The 14482-nt window shown below is 45.2% G+C and overlaps 1 protein-coding gene across 1 annotated transcript in view; it reads right to left on the reverse strand.

Annotated features, from left to right (window-relative positions):
* Positions 1 to 723: 723 nt before the first annotated feature.
* Positions 724 to 14482, reverse strand: part of MTMR2 (myotubularin related protein 2) — a 64610-nt gene continuing 50851 nt past the window's right edge. The window contains exons 8-15 of the mRNA XM_050890807.1: positions 13128 to 13277; positions 12114 to 12302; positions 9572 to 9757; positions 8892 to 9098; positions 7240 to 7332; positions 5504 to 5617; positions 3898 to 4074; positions 724 to 2864 (exon numbers count right to left, since the gene is read on the reverse strand). Coding sequence (XP_050746764.1) covers positions 2703 to 2864; positions 3898 to 4074; positions 5504 to 5617; positions 7240 to 7332; positions 8892 to 9098; positions 9572 to 9757; positions 12114 to 12302; positions 13128 to 13277 — 1278 coding nt within the window. The 3' untranslated portion in view covers positions 724 to 2702. The remainder of the gene's footprint in view (positions 2865 to 3897; positions 4075 to 5503; positions 5618 to 7239; positions 7333 to 8891; positions 9099 to 9571; positions 9758 to 12113; positions 12303 to 13127; positions 13278 to 14482) is intronic.

Consider the following 14482-nt stretch of genomic DNA (forward strand, 5'->3'; position numbering starts at 1 on the left):
GCTTGCCTCCTTGCATCTGAGGCACAGAAGGTTTTAGCTGTGAGGGGCGAAGTCAGAAGCTGTTAACCAGGGCTGGAGCCATCCTCCTTAACTTCACTTACGTTAGAGATCATGGGCTCCAGGTAGCTGGGGAAACCACTTGGAGAGCAGCTCAGAAAAAACCAGTAGCTGAAACTAAACTCAGTAATTCTGCGTGGGAAGGACCTCTGGGGATCAGCTTGCTCAAAGATGGGTTAATTTCAGCATTACCTCAGGCTGTCCTCGTGCAGCTCCTTACTGATGGAGGGCTTAGGAGTATTTCGGGCTCCGTATGCGCTACGTACAGTGAATGAGGTGCCCAAGTTGGAATTAAGCCTACTAGGGGTGAGCATCAAGGAGCAGGCATTGAGTTGGTCCCAAATCATCCCAGTGAATTTGGGCTTTACATGAGTTACATAGAAAAATGTGAATCCTCCTTTTACACAGAAGTTACTGTGCTAATGCACTGTCAAGTGCAGAAATTGATTTTTTTTTTTTTATTGTGAAAGTATTTTTGTAATATTGAGCAGCTAAGCACTCTGTCTGTATATTCATACTGGTCTGTATACGATAAGAGTAACTTGTCCAAAGATGAATTTTGTTTTCTTGTCATTCTGAATTTCAGAGTTTGAACATTAGCATCTTGTAAGACCATCTGCAGAAGAATGAGAGAGATCTGGATTTGACATACTAAATTTTCAGTGCTATTTTATTAATGTTTGCATGTCCTACAAGTCCTTTGGAGAATGACATAGCTGAAAACAAGAGCACAGGAACTTTACCCATTTATCAATTTTTATTAGTGTTAAGGAAACCCAACAGCCTTTATCAAGAAACAAAATATACACACATAGTCAGTTTGCTAATATAGAATAACGCTATGAACTATCTTATGTAGTGATTGTATGTAAGAGCAGATCTGCCCTTTAACCTTAAAACAAATCCAGGTCCTTCAGAAGGTATTATTTCGTGTGGATTCTTTGCACTATTGAGCCATAACGTCTCAGGCCACCCTATAACAAATGCAGTGATGCTATACGGCCTGTTACTCATTCTGTCAGAAGGTGGCTGTGGATTTCTCTGTAAGTACTGAGACACTGATTGCAGGAGAGCAGGCAGAAACAGAGACTGCAGGGGGACATGATTGTTACTGCCTCGGAAGGACTGTGGCTTTTGAAAGGCAATTTCTAGGTGTAAATTGGTCCACTCTTGTACTCTCTCAGAAAATACTTCTCTATCGTGGAAGAGAGGCTGAGTGAAGAAGCACGCTGACGGGGGTACTGAGCAGGTGAGCACAGTGTGGGATCCTATCATAAAAGAGCAACACGGGAACCCAGACCAAGCAGTGCCCCTCTTCCTTAGCATGGAGATGAGAAGCAGCCTGGAGTAAAGATCCTTGCACATACATAACTTCCTTCGCTGTAAGCCCTATCTTCTACAACCCCGTACTTACCTATCTGGAAGAGCAATGGGGCACTCATGGTTTCACCAAGTGTGTTTTTAATCTCTTACTTCTACAGTAAAGTTTTGTATTATAATTGAAGTTGGACTTAAGTTTAGTCAGGTGACACTAATTCTTGAAGTATGCTATGAGGAAAAAGACCTAAACATAGGGCTCAGAAACTAGCTAAGCTGTTTAGTCTACCAGAATAACCTTAAGTTGCAATGCAGGCAGAAAGGCTTCTTTGGTTGATACACAGTTGGATCCATTAGTTAACAAAAACCTGAAATACCTTAAGTTACACCGTTATGATCCTGCACAGAAGCATTAAAGTCACTAATTATGCTTACCGAAGCAAAATGAAATGACTGATCCCAGCAGTTCACACGTGCCCCTTGGTATTCCACTACCTCTCCCCTGATGAGTGTGAGGCACTGGAGGACAGAGGAGCTGCAGAAAGCCCAGGGGAGCCATGCTCTGCTTCCCCCCTCAGAAATAAAGGTGCTTAAGTTGCATCCTGGCACACCCACTGTAAACCGTGAGACTCTAAAGTTGCAGAGAGAGAAGTAAACTTTGTCCTACAAAGTCAAGTCCTGTAGGTTGCTCTTCTACCACCGTGTTTTATTGGTAGAAGCTGCCCTTTCTTTAAGTAAGGCATCATTTACATGGCTTCCTATGATCTAGATCGAAGCGAAGGGAAAAGCGAGAAGGGTGATTGATACGTTTCAGATGCTATCGTTGCTTGTCTCTGTGTTGGCAAATGCTCTCATTAACACTGCTATGCAGACATTTAATAGCGGAGGGTTTCATGACTTTACAGCTGTATTCTAGGCTCCAATACAAAGTCAGATTCGGTATTTCCTTTTAGCAAAGGGGAGATTTTTCTAACTGAGCGTACGTTTTTCCTCCACGGTACTTCATTCTAGTGCACGGTCTCTCTCTAAAGCCAAGTGATTTCCAGCACATAAGTGAACAAAGAAAGAGCTCTAGGTTTCTTTTAGGTGGCAAGTGCAATTAGCTTCTACTTATAATCTAGCCACTGAGAAGGTTAATTGCATAGGGGGCCTTGTTTGTTTGTTTGTTTTTGCTTAAGCTTCCTCTAGTGCTACAGTACTAATAAATTACCCTGGAGAGAAATAAATAAATAGGTTGGCATCTCCCAGACACCACGCTGGAAATCCAGAGGGTTTCAGAAAAGCTGCCCCCATGGTCCTGGGAAGGTACTTGGCAAAAAAAGTCCATATTATACAACTGTCTGTACAGGAGCGACGCACTGTGCGGGAGAGCCAGCTCTCTCCGAGGATGAGGTGGAACGGTTGGTGATTTCTCTCTGCAGTTCCTCCACTTTCTTCTGCAGCTCGGCCCGCTTGGCAAGCAGCTCCTTGTAGCGATTGTGGACAGGTTCCTGCAAGAAAACGTGCAGCTGAGTGCTGGGAGGTAAGCATGGAAGCCTGAACCACAAAACGTTGTTGCTGACCTTACACACAGCTATGAGGGAAGGAGGGGTGGTGTGTGGGTTATATCATTGTCTCCAGCCCAGGGGTGAGTGAGTAGTTGCTCTAGCTTTGGGATGCTCATTTTTATCCAACGTGCATAGTGCAATGGTGGCTAAACAAAACAGCATATATTTTGAAAGATGACAATTACAAAACTCTGACACTTCTGGGAGACACCGGCCTTGGCATCTCAGCCTCGACATAATTTCAGGGCTTTGGGGAAAAAAACCCACAATACAGATTTATCTAAATATTTTCACATAGTTCTGACTGTTAAACAGTTAGTACTGCAAAGCATTTGTTGGGTTCCTGTATCTAATGCCCCGGCTTTGCAACGCTCTGTTAACTGCAGTTGGACATTGAGGCAATCCAGGAATTTTTGTCCCTTCCTATTACAAAGGGATTTCAGCATTTAGGGGGATGTTCAGACTGCTTGTCTCAGGTGCCTGCCCTGGGCAAGGCAGCTCCCCTGCTGTCAGGGTTCAAGAGTGTTAACAGGGTTGCAGTCAGACCCCTGTGCCTCGGGCAGCCAAAGCAAGCAGCAGATTCCTATTGCTGGTAATCTCAATACAGCCCCAAAGCTCAGATCTAGAATCCCACATCCAATGAAGTCTTAAGTTTTTAGGCTCTTTTGTAAAGAACAGAGACTTCAGGTTATTTTCCCCATATTCTAAGTGAGAAATTTTCCAAACTGCTGAGTATCTTCAGCTCCTGCAGATTTCACAAGGCAGCAACCTCCAGCTGACCACCCGCACCAGCCAGCTGTAGATGCTGCTCTTTCATTTGCTTCCATTTGAATTTAGGCTTTTGTTTTTAGATTTAAGCTGTAGCAGCATAAGTCTGTGCATTACTTCTTGTGCTTCAAAGGTCTTGAACTCCAAAATGACAGTATCAGTACTAGCAGAGAGGGAAATAAAAGTAGGATCCTTGGAAGAGACGTACCTGCGGTTTCATCCTGGGGTTCCAGCGGATGTAGTAGCCGACCCACAGCTCGAGGTGGCGCATGCTGGCCACGGGATACAGGACGTGGTTGGAGTAGCTCACGTACAAGGGGTTAGTAAAGTCTTCCAGTTGGCTGTTGATGTAAGACCAAAGTGATACAGTCTTTTTTGGAAGGCCCTGTAAGGGAAGGGGGTGGAGGAGGCTTTATTTCCCATACGAATCCCAGCATTTATCTACAAAGTATAACAGCATATGCATATGCCTGTCATTAATACAGGGCTGGTTGCCTTTTTGTAGCTTAAAAAACCGAACCCATTCTTTTGATGTGGTTATTGTAATCGAAGCACATGGATGCAGGCAGGCAACACACACAGCGTGGCACGGAAACATCCCCTCTCACCCACCCAGCTGCCAACACAGACCAGGAATCACCATCGGCACAGCAAGGGGACACTGGCATGTGAAGTCTCAATGCTTTAGTTAAACTTCACCTCTTTGAAGTGCTCCTGGAGGACTTGCTGGAGTATTTAATTGCCAAGAAAAAAGAAAACATTTGACCTAAGCCCTGATCTAGTGGAATAATTAGGCCTGTGAATAGTCCCAGTGAAACCAGTGTTGAAGTGCTTTCTAGATTAAGTACTTCACTAGGCTGAGGCCCTAAAACCTCCCCACCCCCACATGCAAACAGCATGCAGGTTTGTTTTCTTCTCTGCAAATTACAATTATTCAATCACTGTAGACTCTAGAGAAACAGGGACCCTAATTTCACTACAGTACAATGCTATCACTTCTGTATTACAGTAATTTTAAAAATTATTTTTAACTGATGTGCTATCAAATATAATCACATCAGGTCCACACAGCACTGTCCTCAATGTACCTCCGTGATGGTAGGCTGCAACCTTTTGGTGACAGAATGCTTCATCTTTAGGTAGGCGAGACAGAACAAGTGTCACTGCTTTTCCTTCTGATTCCAGACTGGGTCTGAATGTACACATCTATACGCTCCTCCCTTGGCAAACAAACCTCGACCAGACTGCAGGGCAGAGCTGGCCGGTGGCAGGACCTAGAGGGATGTCCTTCCTAATGCTAGCAGCTCTGTCCTCTCCCAGAAAAATGCAAGCGCAGCAAGAACAGAAGTTGAGACCAGTTACTTGCTGTAACCTATGTGTGCAGAACAACAATGCACACTTGGTAGTTAAAAGCAACCTAAAGGAACCACTTCAAGGAAAAGGGAGGACAAAAAGGTACCAGTTTCCACAGAGAAGGTTACATTAAACTGAAGTTCAAAGAAAAACTGCATTTCCAACTACCTGGGAGACACCAGGAGCTATTCAGCCACCAGTGAGTAGCTGAAAGCCATGCTGAAAGCAGTGGGACTGTCCAGAGGGAAGGAGTATTGCTCTGAAATGCAGAGTCTCCAACAGACAGCAGTTTGCGCAAAGAGGAAAATACCCCGTGTCCCAGCTGTTAGGAAGGGGGCTTGGTGTTACCCAGACCTGCATCTACCACTATCTTTGAGTGCTGAAACAACTTCTCTAGCAATACCTGGCCAGCTAAAGCAATCACAGTACCAGACCTTCACCTTGGAGAGAAGCTGTCTTACCTCCTTCACTCTCTGCTGCTCACTGCTGCACAAGAAGGTCCCAAACAAACAGCTGTACAGGTGATCCAGGATGGTTATCAGGAAGTACTCATTGAACTCAAATGCTGTAGGAAACTTCAGACAGAACTAGAAAATTAGGTTGGGATTTTAGAACAGGAATCACAAATACACTTTCTCCCGCTTTGTGGCCTTGGTAAGGAGTTGGCCTCTCTTCTTGATTTCTAAAACAGGATTTGCTCCTGTTCCCTGCCTGGCTGGATATTGAGGATCATATTTGCTCCTTCCAGAAGGAAGAGTTTCTCTCTTGGAAAGCTGCTTTACATGTGCAGAGAGGAATTTTGAACAAAAGCCAGAGGTCTGAAGGGTCTGACCGCTGTGTTTATACACACTCAGTGCTGCTTCAAGTTGAAGCTTGCTCTGCTATGCCTGCCCCTCATGACAGACCATCCAATAAGACTGTGAACAAAAGGCTGAAGTAGATGTGAAATAATGCATAAAAAGAAATGGCAATTTCCCAGGGCCAAATGGAAATAACCTGTGTGCGCAACAGAGCGCTTCCCAGAGGGAACAGCAGGGGAGGCATCTTGCAACACAGGTCAGCGGGAGGAACAGGTGCATGGGTAGGGGCTGTGTTTGCTGTTGACGTTCCATGCAGAAACAATCAGACCCAAGACAGGGAGAACTGAAGCTCCACAAAGGGCGAGTAAGAATACATGCAGCGAACTGCAAAGACATGCTGGGGTGATGGAGAGGAAAGCAGGAGGCCTTCCTCCCTCCCAAACCACCCTTCTCTTCCCAGGCTGCCCCGGTTGCAACATCCTGACCTCACCAGCTGCAGGTCAGGATGCCTGCTTGTAGGAGCAATCCAAGGAGAGCACGACAAAAGTGAGTGTTGATGATGGTAAAGCCTCCCTCTTTCTCTGCTTGGATACAGTACAGCTTCATATATAGTGGCATCCTTCTTTTCCATTTCACCTGTTTTAATCCATGATGAGCCTAATTTTTGCAGTGAACTCCTGACCATGGCTGACATTTGCCATGTGACACATTTTGTGTCACAGCAGACACAAAAAACCTTCCAGGTCCCACATACCTGGGGAGGGAAATCCCTAGGGTTGGGAAAAACCTCCCAACCGTAGGGGATCTCTCCTGAACTGTGTCTCTGCCATGCCTGGTCTGAAGTGAGGGACTCAGCTCTGTACATCATGTATGTTTGCCTTCAGAAGAAGTTAAAATGGAGCAAACGCATGCGTTGCTGCATGTTTAGTTACAGGATCAGCTTGAGCAGAGGCAACAGGGATCTGTCATGCCCACCACACTAGAGACTTACATTAGCAGCTCAAGTCACTTAGGCTTCTGAAGGCACAGTGGGCTACTAAGGATGGCTGGGGTGTCTGTTCCTGCCCATGGTAACTGTGAGGCAGCTGTCCCCTCTTTCAGGCTGAGGCAAGCCTCTTCTCACAAGCTGACATTTAATATAGCAGCATGTAGGTAAGCAGCACCCACCAACGAGCTAATCTGATGCAAGCCAACATCGTGGCCTTCCTGTGCACTTATGCATTCAGGCTCTTTGCTAAACAGACTCCCAGGAAACTTGTTGCCAGAGTCAAAACAAGAGTAGAAGCCCAGGAAGGAGAGCCTGTGCAGGTCAGCTTGGAAATTATTCCTGTGGCCAGACACTGTGCTGTGTCTTGGTACACTGGCTTTGTGGACACGTGTGCCACCCAGCAATTTACCTGTCTTGTCATTTGCCAGACACAGTCGATGAACTGGAGGAAGACAGGAGAGCGATCCGCGTCTGCGTGATTCTTATCTCCATGGCCAACTCTCTGAAACAGAGCAGGACAAAGAACATGAGTCGCACAGGGCTTCATGGGGAAACTGCTGGGGTCTCCTCTCAGTCACCCAAGCCTTTACAAACAGCTTTAAGAAGGTTCAAATGAGTCTTGATTTTGCTTTGTCCATATCAGTGGGTAAAGGAGAGCTACTCCCTTCGTCTTTGAAGTGGAATTTCTTTATGGGGATATTTTAATGCTAAATTAAAACAAGAGTTGTTTGAGTAGAGGCTCCAGATGCTGTGCTGGCACTGATTGCAGTTAATAGCTAAAGTTCAGAAGGAAAAAAAATGAGAATGCTTTTTGCTTCATTTGCAGCTGTCGTCCTGGCTACTTCAGTAGTACAGTGTGCTAGATCTAAACACTACCTACAGGCACGGCATGTGGCAATAACCGTCACACAACACCTCACAGCTTCCAAGCGCTGTACAAACACTAACCCAGCCCATCTCCTGCCACCTCAAGACAGGCAGTGATGAAAGTATCCCCAGAAGCAGGCCTCCAACCCTGACTGTGCTGCGTGGCCAAGACACGTGAGGCCTGATTCCTTATAACTAGTATAGTACGTTAGTGGTTATGTATTACCCAGGAGCCCTAAGTACCGTACAAAGACACAACAAGAACATATAAGTAACAGATAATTTCCTCCCCTCACCAAAGGAAATCAATATAATTATCTTCTTTGTATAGAGAGGGAAGCTAAAATACTCATCATTCAAACACCAGATAACAGTTTTGCTGCAGCAGAACCTCAGTTGCTTAGTGCCTCAGTTTCCCCACCTTCCTCAGAGCATTTGACTATGCAACCCACCATCGCATGTGCTGTAAACAGACCTTGTTCTAGCCCTTGCCAAAATTAAACGACCACAAGAGAACAGCTACGAGCAAAACACAATAGGAACAAAGATTGAAAGAATACTACTGAAAGGCTCTCTCAATTCCCATCAGTGCAAACCATAACAAACTGTTGTGTCACAAGTCCACAAAGCTGCCTCTCTGCCAACTCTAGGGACACAACCATGAGCTACTCTTGGTCCAGTCTCAAACTGCTGATCTTTTACCTAAACAATTAAAAGTCTCCCCCAAAGTAAGATGTGCCTGAAGAAAATGTGAGGTCAAGGCCATAACCAAATTCCCTAGCCTCTTCAATACCAAGGCATCTGTTAGATGATGGTGTCCAAGCAGACTAAGAAAATGGACTGAACTGGAAAGCAAGACAAAAAATACCCCGGTGGTCTTTGCCAACTCCCAGCAGAAATGCCTATCCTGAACCCAAAGCACACTGTTAGTTTAAGCCTAAGCCTGGGAACACGACATATCAGTCAGGCACCTGAGAGACTGAATACCACCTGTTCCTCGTATCTAACCAATATTGTCTCCAAGGAGATTAAGAGATGACTGCAATTATAGGCAGAACACAATAGCAGCAGCATTCACCTTTCTTCTGCGAGTTCAGCTGGGAGACTTCTCACAGGAAAGGCTAAACTCCTTTGAAATCCTTGAAGGTGGACAAGAACTTTCTGTTCAGTGCCTTCCAAGGGCTAGTGACTCACCAGCTGAAATCTGTGGCCGAAGCTCAGCCACTCCTTCTCCACTAGCACTTCAAAGCCCCTGATAGTTCGGTAGTAGCCATCTAACATGAGCAGAGAGAGAGAGGTGAGCTGGGCTGTCCGGTCCCAGCCATCACTGCAGTGTACAACCACAGATGTCTTCCCCGACTCCACCTTGTCAGCGATCCGAAGGGCTCCAGCGAGAATGAGCTAGGACAAGGAAAAAAAAAGTTACAAAATCTCTTTGGAACAGAAACTATAAATGAAAAATGGCTAGTGACAACACAGGACAAACCAAGGGCTCTGTCTGCCTCAAGGAGAATGGTAAATCAGTTCCAACTACTTTATAACTAGGACAGCAAATTGGTGAACACATTTTTTGTTCCAGCAAGATGACAACACATCTAAACTGTAGCATAGGCACAACTCTAGAAGAGCCCTTGCATTAAGCTCAGTCAGGATTGGACAAGGTCAGGATTTAAATGCAGGAACATTCTGTGTCTGAACACAAACAAAACTTGGCCATTGCCCTGCAACTGCCCGAGGAGCAGATTTGCCCGTCTGCATTAGCAGGTCGACAATGTAAGCTGGACATTTTTAGGAGAGAAAGAGCTTTCCCAGTGAACAGACTGGTACAGACTTGTGGTTACTCAGCCACATCCAGTGGATGCAGACATGCTTACCTTGATATGCTCCAGCCAGTGAGTTGACTCTAAATTAGACAGCCAGTGAGTCTCCTCGATATTGGGATACACAATTTCTTTCAGCTTTCTCAGCGACTCTCTCATAACATGAATATTGTGAATGTCCAGGAACACTAATTCTGCATTCTGATAGGCATCTTCGCTCTCATAGCCCCCTCCTTTAGCCTGAAGAACAAAATCCACATACAAATCATTAAGCAAAAACATATTTTATGCTTTATCCCAATCATTTGTCCTGAGCAAATATCAGGTGACAAAATACCACAGTGACTGCACTATCTAAAGCGGGCAGAAAACACTGGATTTATCTTACAACTGGGAACAAACATACATGCACACACTTTGTGTCTCTTTCCTGCAATAGTTAATGTACGCTATAATTTTTACCAAAAAATATCACATTACAAGCCTTCTTTTTCTCTGTAATTATAATTTATCCCCATTCAAGCTGCTAGCTCATTAGATTCACTATTCTGTCATTTACAAATTTACCATACTATTATAGAGGAGTATATCCCACACACTAATTGCCTTCCCTAAGTAGTGGGAAAGGCAGATTTAAAAAAAAAAGAAAAAAAAAAAGTCAGCTTTAGTGCAACAAAGCAGTTCTACCACTAAAACAGGGCTTAGAGTGATGGCATGAGACATAATTTTAAAAAGGGTAGAAAGGAGGACCCTGGGAACTACCGACCTGTCAGCCTCACCTCTGTGCCTGGGAAGATCATGGAACAGATCCTCCAGAAGCTGTGCTAAGGCACATGGAGGACAGGGAGGTGATTCGAGACAGCCAGCATGGCTTCACCAAGGGCAAGTCTTGCCTGAACAACCTAGTGGTCTTCTATGATGGAGTGGCTACATCAGTGGACAAGGGAAGAGCTACGGATATCAACTATCTGGACTTCTGTAAGGCCTTTGACATGGTCCCCCACAACATCCTTCTCTCCAAATTGGAGAGATTGATGGATGGACTGCTTGGTGGATGAGGAATTGGTTGGATGGTCGCATCCAGAGGGTAGTGGTCAACGGCTCAATGTCCAGATGGAGATCGGTGACAAGTGGTGTCCCTCAGGGGTCCATATTGGGACCAGTACTGTTTAATGTCTTCATCAGTGACATTGACAGTGGGATCGAGTGCACCCTCAGCAAGCCTGCAGATGACACCAAGCTGAGTGGTGCGGTTGACACACCTGAGGGACAGGATGCCATCCAGAGGGACCTGGACAAGCTTGAGAAGTGGGCCCATGTGAACCTCATGAGGTTCAACAAGGCCAAGTGCAAGGTCCTGCACATGGGTCGGGGCAACCCCTGGAATCAATACAGGCTGGGGATGAAGGCATTGAGAGCAGCCCTGCTGAGAAGGACTTGGGGGTACCGGTGGATGAAAAGCTAGACATGAGCTGGCAATGTGCGCTCGCAGCCCAGAAAGCCAACCATGTCCTGGGCTGCATCAAAAGAAGCATGGCCAGCAGGTCGAGGGAGGTGATTCTGCCCCTCTACTCTGCTCTGGTAAGACCCCACCTGGAGTGCTGCATCCAGCTCTGGAGCCCTCAGCCCAGGAAAGACATGGACCTGTTGGAGCAGGTCCAGAGGAGGGCCACAAAAATGGTCAGAGGGATGGAGCACCTCTCCTGTGAAGAAAGGCTGAGAGAGTTGGGGTTGTTCAGCCCGAAGAAGAGAAGGCTCCGGGGAGACCTTATTGTGGCCTTTCAGTACCTAAAGGGACCTTATAAGAAAGATGGGGACAGATTTTTTAACAGGGCCTGTAGTGATAGGACAAGGGGTAATGGTTTTAAACTAAAAGAGGGTAGATTCAGACTAGATATAAGGAAGAAATTTTTTACAATGAGGGTGGTGAAGCACTGGAACAGGTTGCCCAGAGAGGTTGTAGTTGCCCCATCCCTGGAAATATTCAAGGTCAGGCTGGACAGGGCTCTGAGCAACCTGATCTAGTTGAAGATGTCCTTGCTCACTGCAGTGGGGTTGGACTAGATGACCTTTAAAGGTCCCTTCCAACCCAAACTATTCTATGATTCTATAACAGCAGGAAGAACGCAGCAACATTCCTAGACATTAAAGATCCCCAGTTTATATTTTGAAATTAAAGATCATGATGCCTCATTTTCAGAATTCCTGAGTATCTCCTGCTCCCATCAGGGTTAACAGGGACAGAGTTCTGGTGCTGTTAGAGGAAGCAGTCTTTTAACCACGTGAAGTGAAAAATGGTAATACACAAGATCCAGGGTGCTAGAGTTTGACCTCAGTACTACTTTGATTTTTTTTCCCCCCTTCCAATCTTATTTCCTGTTGTAGATTAATCCAAATGGACCTTTAGTAGTCACACTGATATCTTACAGATAGCAGTGCAGGTATAAAAGTCTGTCTACAGAATCAGATCATTGTGTATGATTCCCTTCACAGTGGAAAACCCTTTGTGATCCTCAGGAATAATTCGAAATGGTGGTGGGAAATGTGCTCTAAATTATTACACTCCCAGCTTTAGACAGAGGAAAAAGCACCTGACCTTATTGGCTACAGCATTCACACTAGGCCTTGCATCAAATATGAAGATTTTATGGGACTGAGCATTAGAATCCATGATGGCTTGAAGGTACTTTTCATCTTCCTTGCTTCGCTTGCCGCTCACTCCCACCATTGGCTGGCTACAGCGAGTGATCGTTGCTTGACTTTCTGGGTGAATCCATGACAATACCTTCGAAAACAAATGAGAAAGAAATGAAGGAAAAATGGGACTTATTAAACCAGTAAAGTGTTTTACCTGTAATGGCTTGCTCTGGGATCCTGCCATGTATTAGCTGATTCCAGAAGGCTGGATTCTATTAAATCATGATTGAAGGAAAGAAAGAACTCCTCTGTCCCTACTCATTCATTCTGATTGCATTCCCAAAGTTTGAACAAACAAGAGGTGACTGAATAGGTTTAAGTCTGACTTTTAAATATGATGCAGACTCTTTTCTCGCTGTTGTGTGAGTCACAAACACACTTTCTTGCTTAGCAGTCATTGGGCTATGTCTTACTCTACATTACACCATGTAAAAGTTAAGCGCTTTAGGAACAGATTTAATTTTCTATAGACTCGAGAAGTAAAACAGTACATTTTCAGTTGCTGTAGAAATAATCATCACAACAATGTGTTTTGTCTTAATTTCATTTAGTAAGCATTTTCATCAAGAGTATCACTAAGTATTCCTCTGTCTTGAAAGTCAGAGTAGGCCAGACAATTGTAAACAATCAAATAGGGCTGCTTTGCGTTTCCCAGGAACTGAACTGAGATTCGGTCTGGGTTGTGCTAAGTTACCTTATCTTCTCATTTTGGTTTAGTCTACATCTCTTTCACAACAGTAGTTCCAGCAGATAACATTGCTTTTTAACTCCTCAAACGTGTTGCTGTCACTTTTATTATCCATTGATCATTTATTTGCTTCCCTGGAATCCACTCAGCCTGATCTTGGTATTATTTATGGCCCAAAGGAATGTAACAAAACCATATCAAAGTGGCTTCTTTTGTCACACTCACTGGTATGCGTCCTCTTGATCTGAAAGATGCTACTCTCTTTAATTCTTCATCGGGAATGTTTACAGGCACAGCTAGAATGGCAGGGTATGTATCACACAGCTCATAGCGCTCATTAATCTTGGTCAACCTCCAGCTTTCATTGGGAATTCCCTAAAGAGGAAAGAACAGCAGGTTAGCAAATGAGTTGCTCTGAGACCTCAGCACAGTCAAATACCCAGACCTGAAATTCAAGGCAACTTTTGTTAATGAAGGACATTTAGGGATGGCGCCTGGGACTGCATTATCTTGGTAACTTGCATTTCATGCCTCTTCCCGGAGAGGTAGATGTTTTGCTCAGGTCACTGAAGAACAGGAAAACTAGAAGACTGCAGGCAGGCTCACCTATGGCAAAGGAACTGTGGAGGCTACAGATGTGGCAACACAGGTGATCCCCCTGAGAGCATCTTTAACATACCTCCTGGTCTCATCATGGTGCTTACAGGAAAGCCAGGAGCAGGACAGAATGAGTGACCAACAGTCCTCACTCCGCTCTCGGCGCTTAGCTCAAACGTGGTGGGTGGAAACTGGGAATGGAAAGTGGAGTTACCAGACAGGATGGAGGGGAAGACAGAAGGGAGAACAGGCAGTAAAACACCCCCAAAAAATCAATCTGTTTTGGGCCTTGTTCAGTGTTTGTGGCACAGCTGTGCAATCCCCTAGAAACACCAAAACCTAAATAATTCTATGTCTCTGGCTGCGTGACTGTGATCTGGACAGTGATGTGCAATCCCCATGCTCCTTTCAGACTAAGCTCTCTGGTTGTACTAGTCTGACTTGGGCTGGGAGAGCAGGGAATCTACACATACATACATATCATTGAGCTCAGCGTGCCCTGATGGGGAAGCAACTCAACAGCTTCCAGGTCACACCCGAAGGACAATGGGGACGTTCCTGACAACCTGCAGACTTAGTTTGGCTGACACTGGGAGTTAACAGATCAAAACGGTGTGGTTGCTACTGGGTGCCTGCAAGGAGAGATTTAAACAGACACTTGATGCAGCAGGGGTGAGCACCGACACAAAGCATCTCTGTGGGGAAGACAGATCTACTACAGTGAACATGGCCAGACTGTTAAGCACAGAGTCTGTTTTAGAGGAACATCAGCTCATAAAACAATACATGCTTCTGTTCTAATAAACAGTACTTCATTTTAAGCAGGGTGGTGGGACACTGATTACCACTGTCGCGGCTCCCACAGGAAATAAATGACAAATCTAACACAAGTCAGATGAGCTGTGGTAATTATGGTTGACCCACACAGACTGCAGCCGGTTCCCCGTCAGAGTGGTGAGTCATGCTGTCAAAACAGGTCATGG

Source organism: Gymnogyps californianus, chromosome 1, assembly GCF_018139145.2.
Source record: "Gymnogyps californianus isolate 813 chromosome 1, ASM1813914v2, whole genome shotgun sequence".
NCBI classification, from domain to species: Eukaryota; Metazoa; Chordata; class Aves; order Accipitriformes; family Cathartidae; genus Gymnogyps; species Gymnogyps californianus.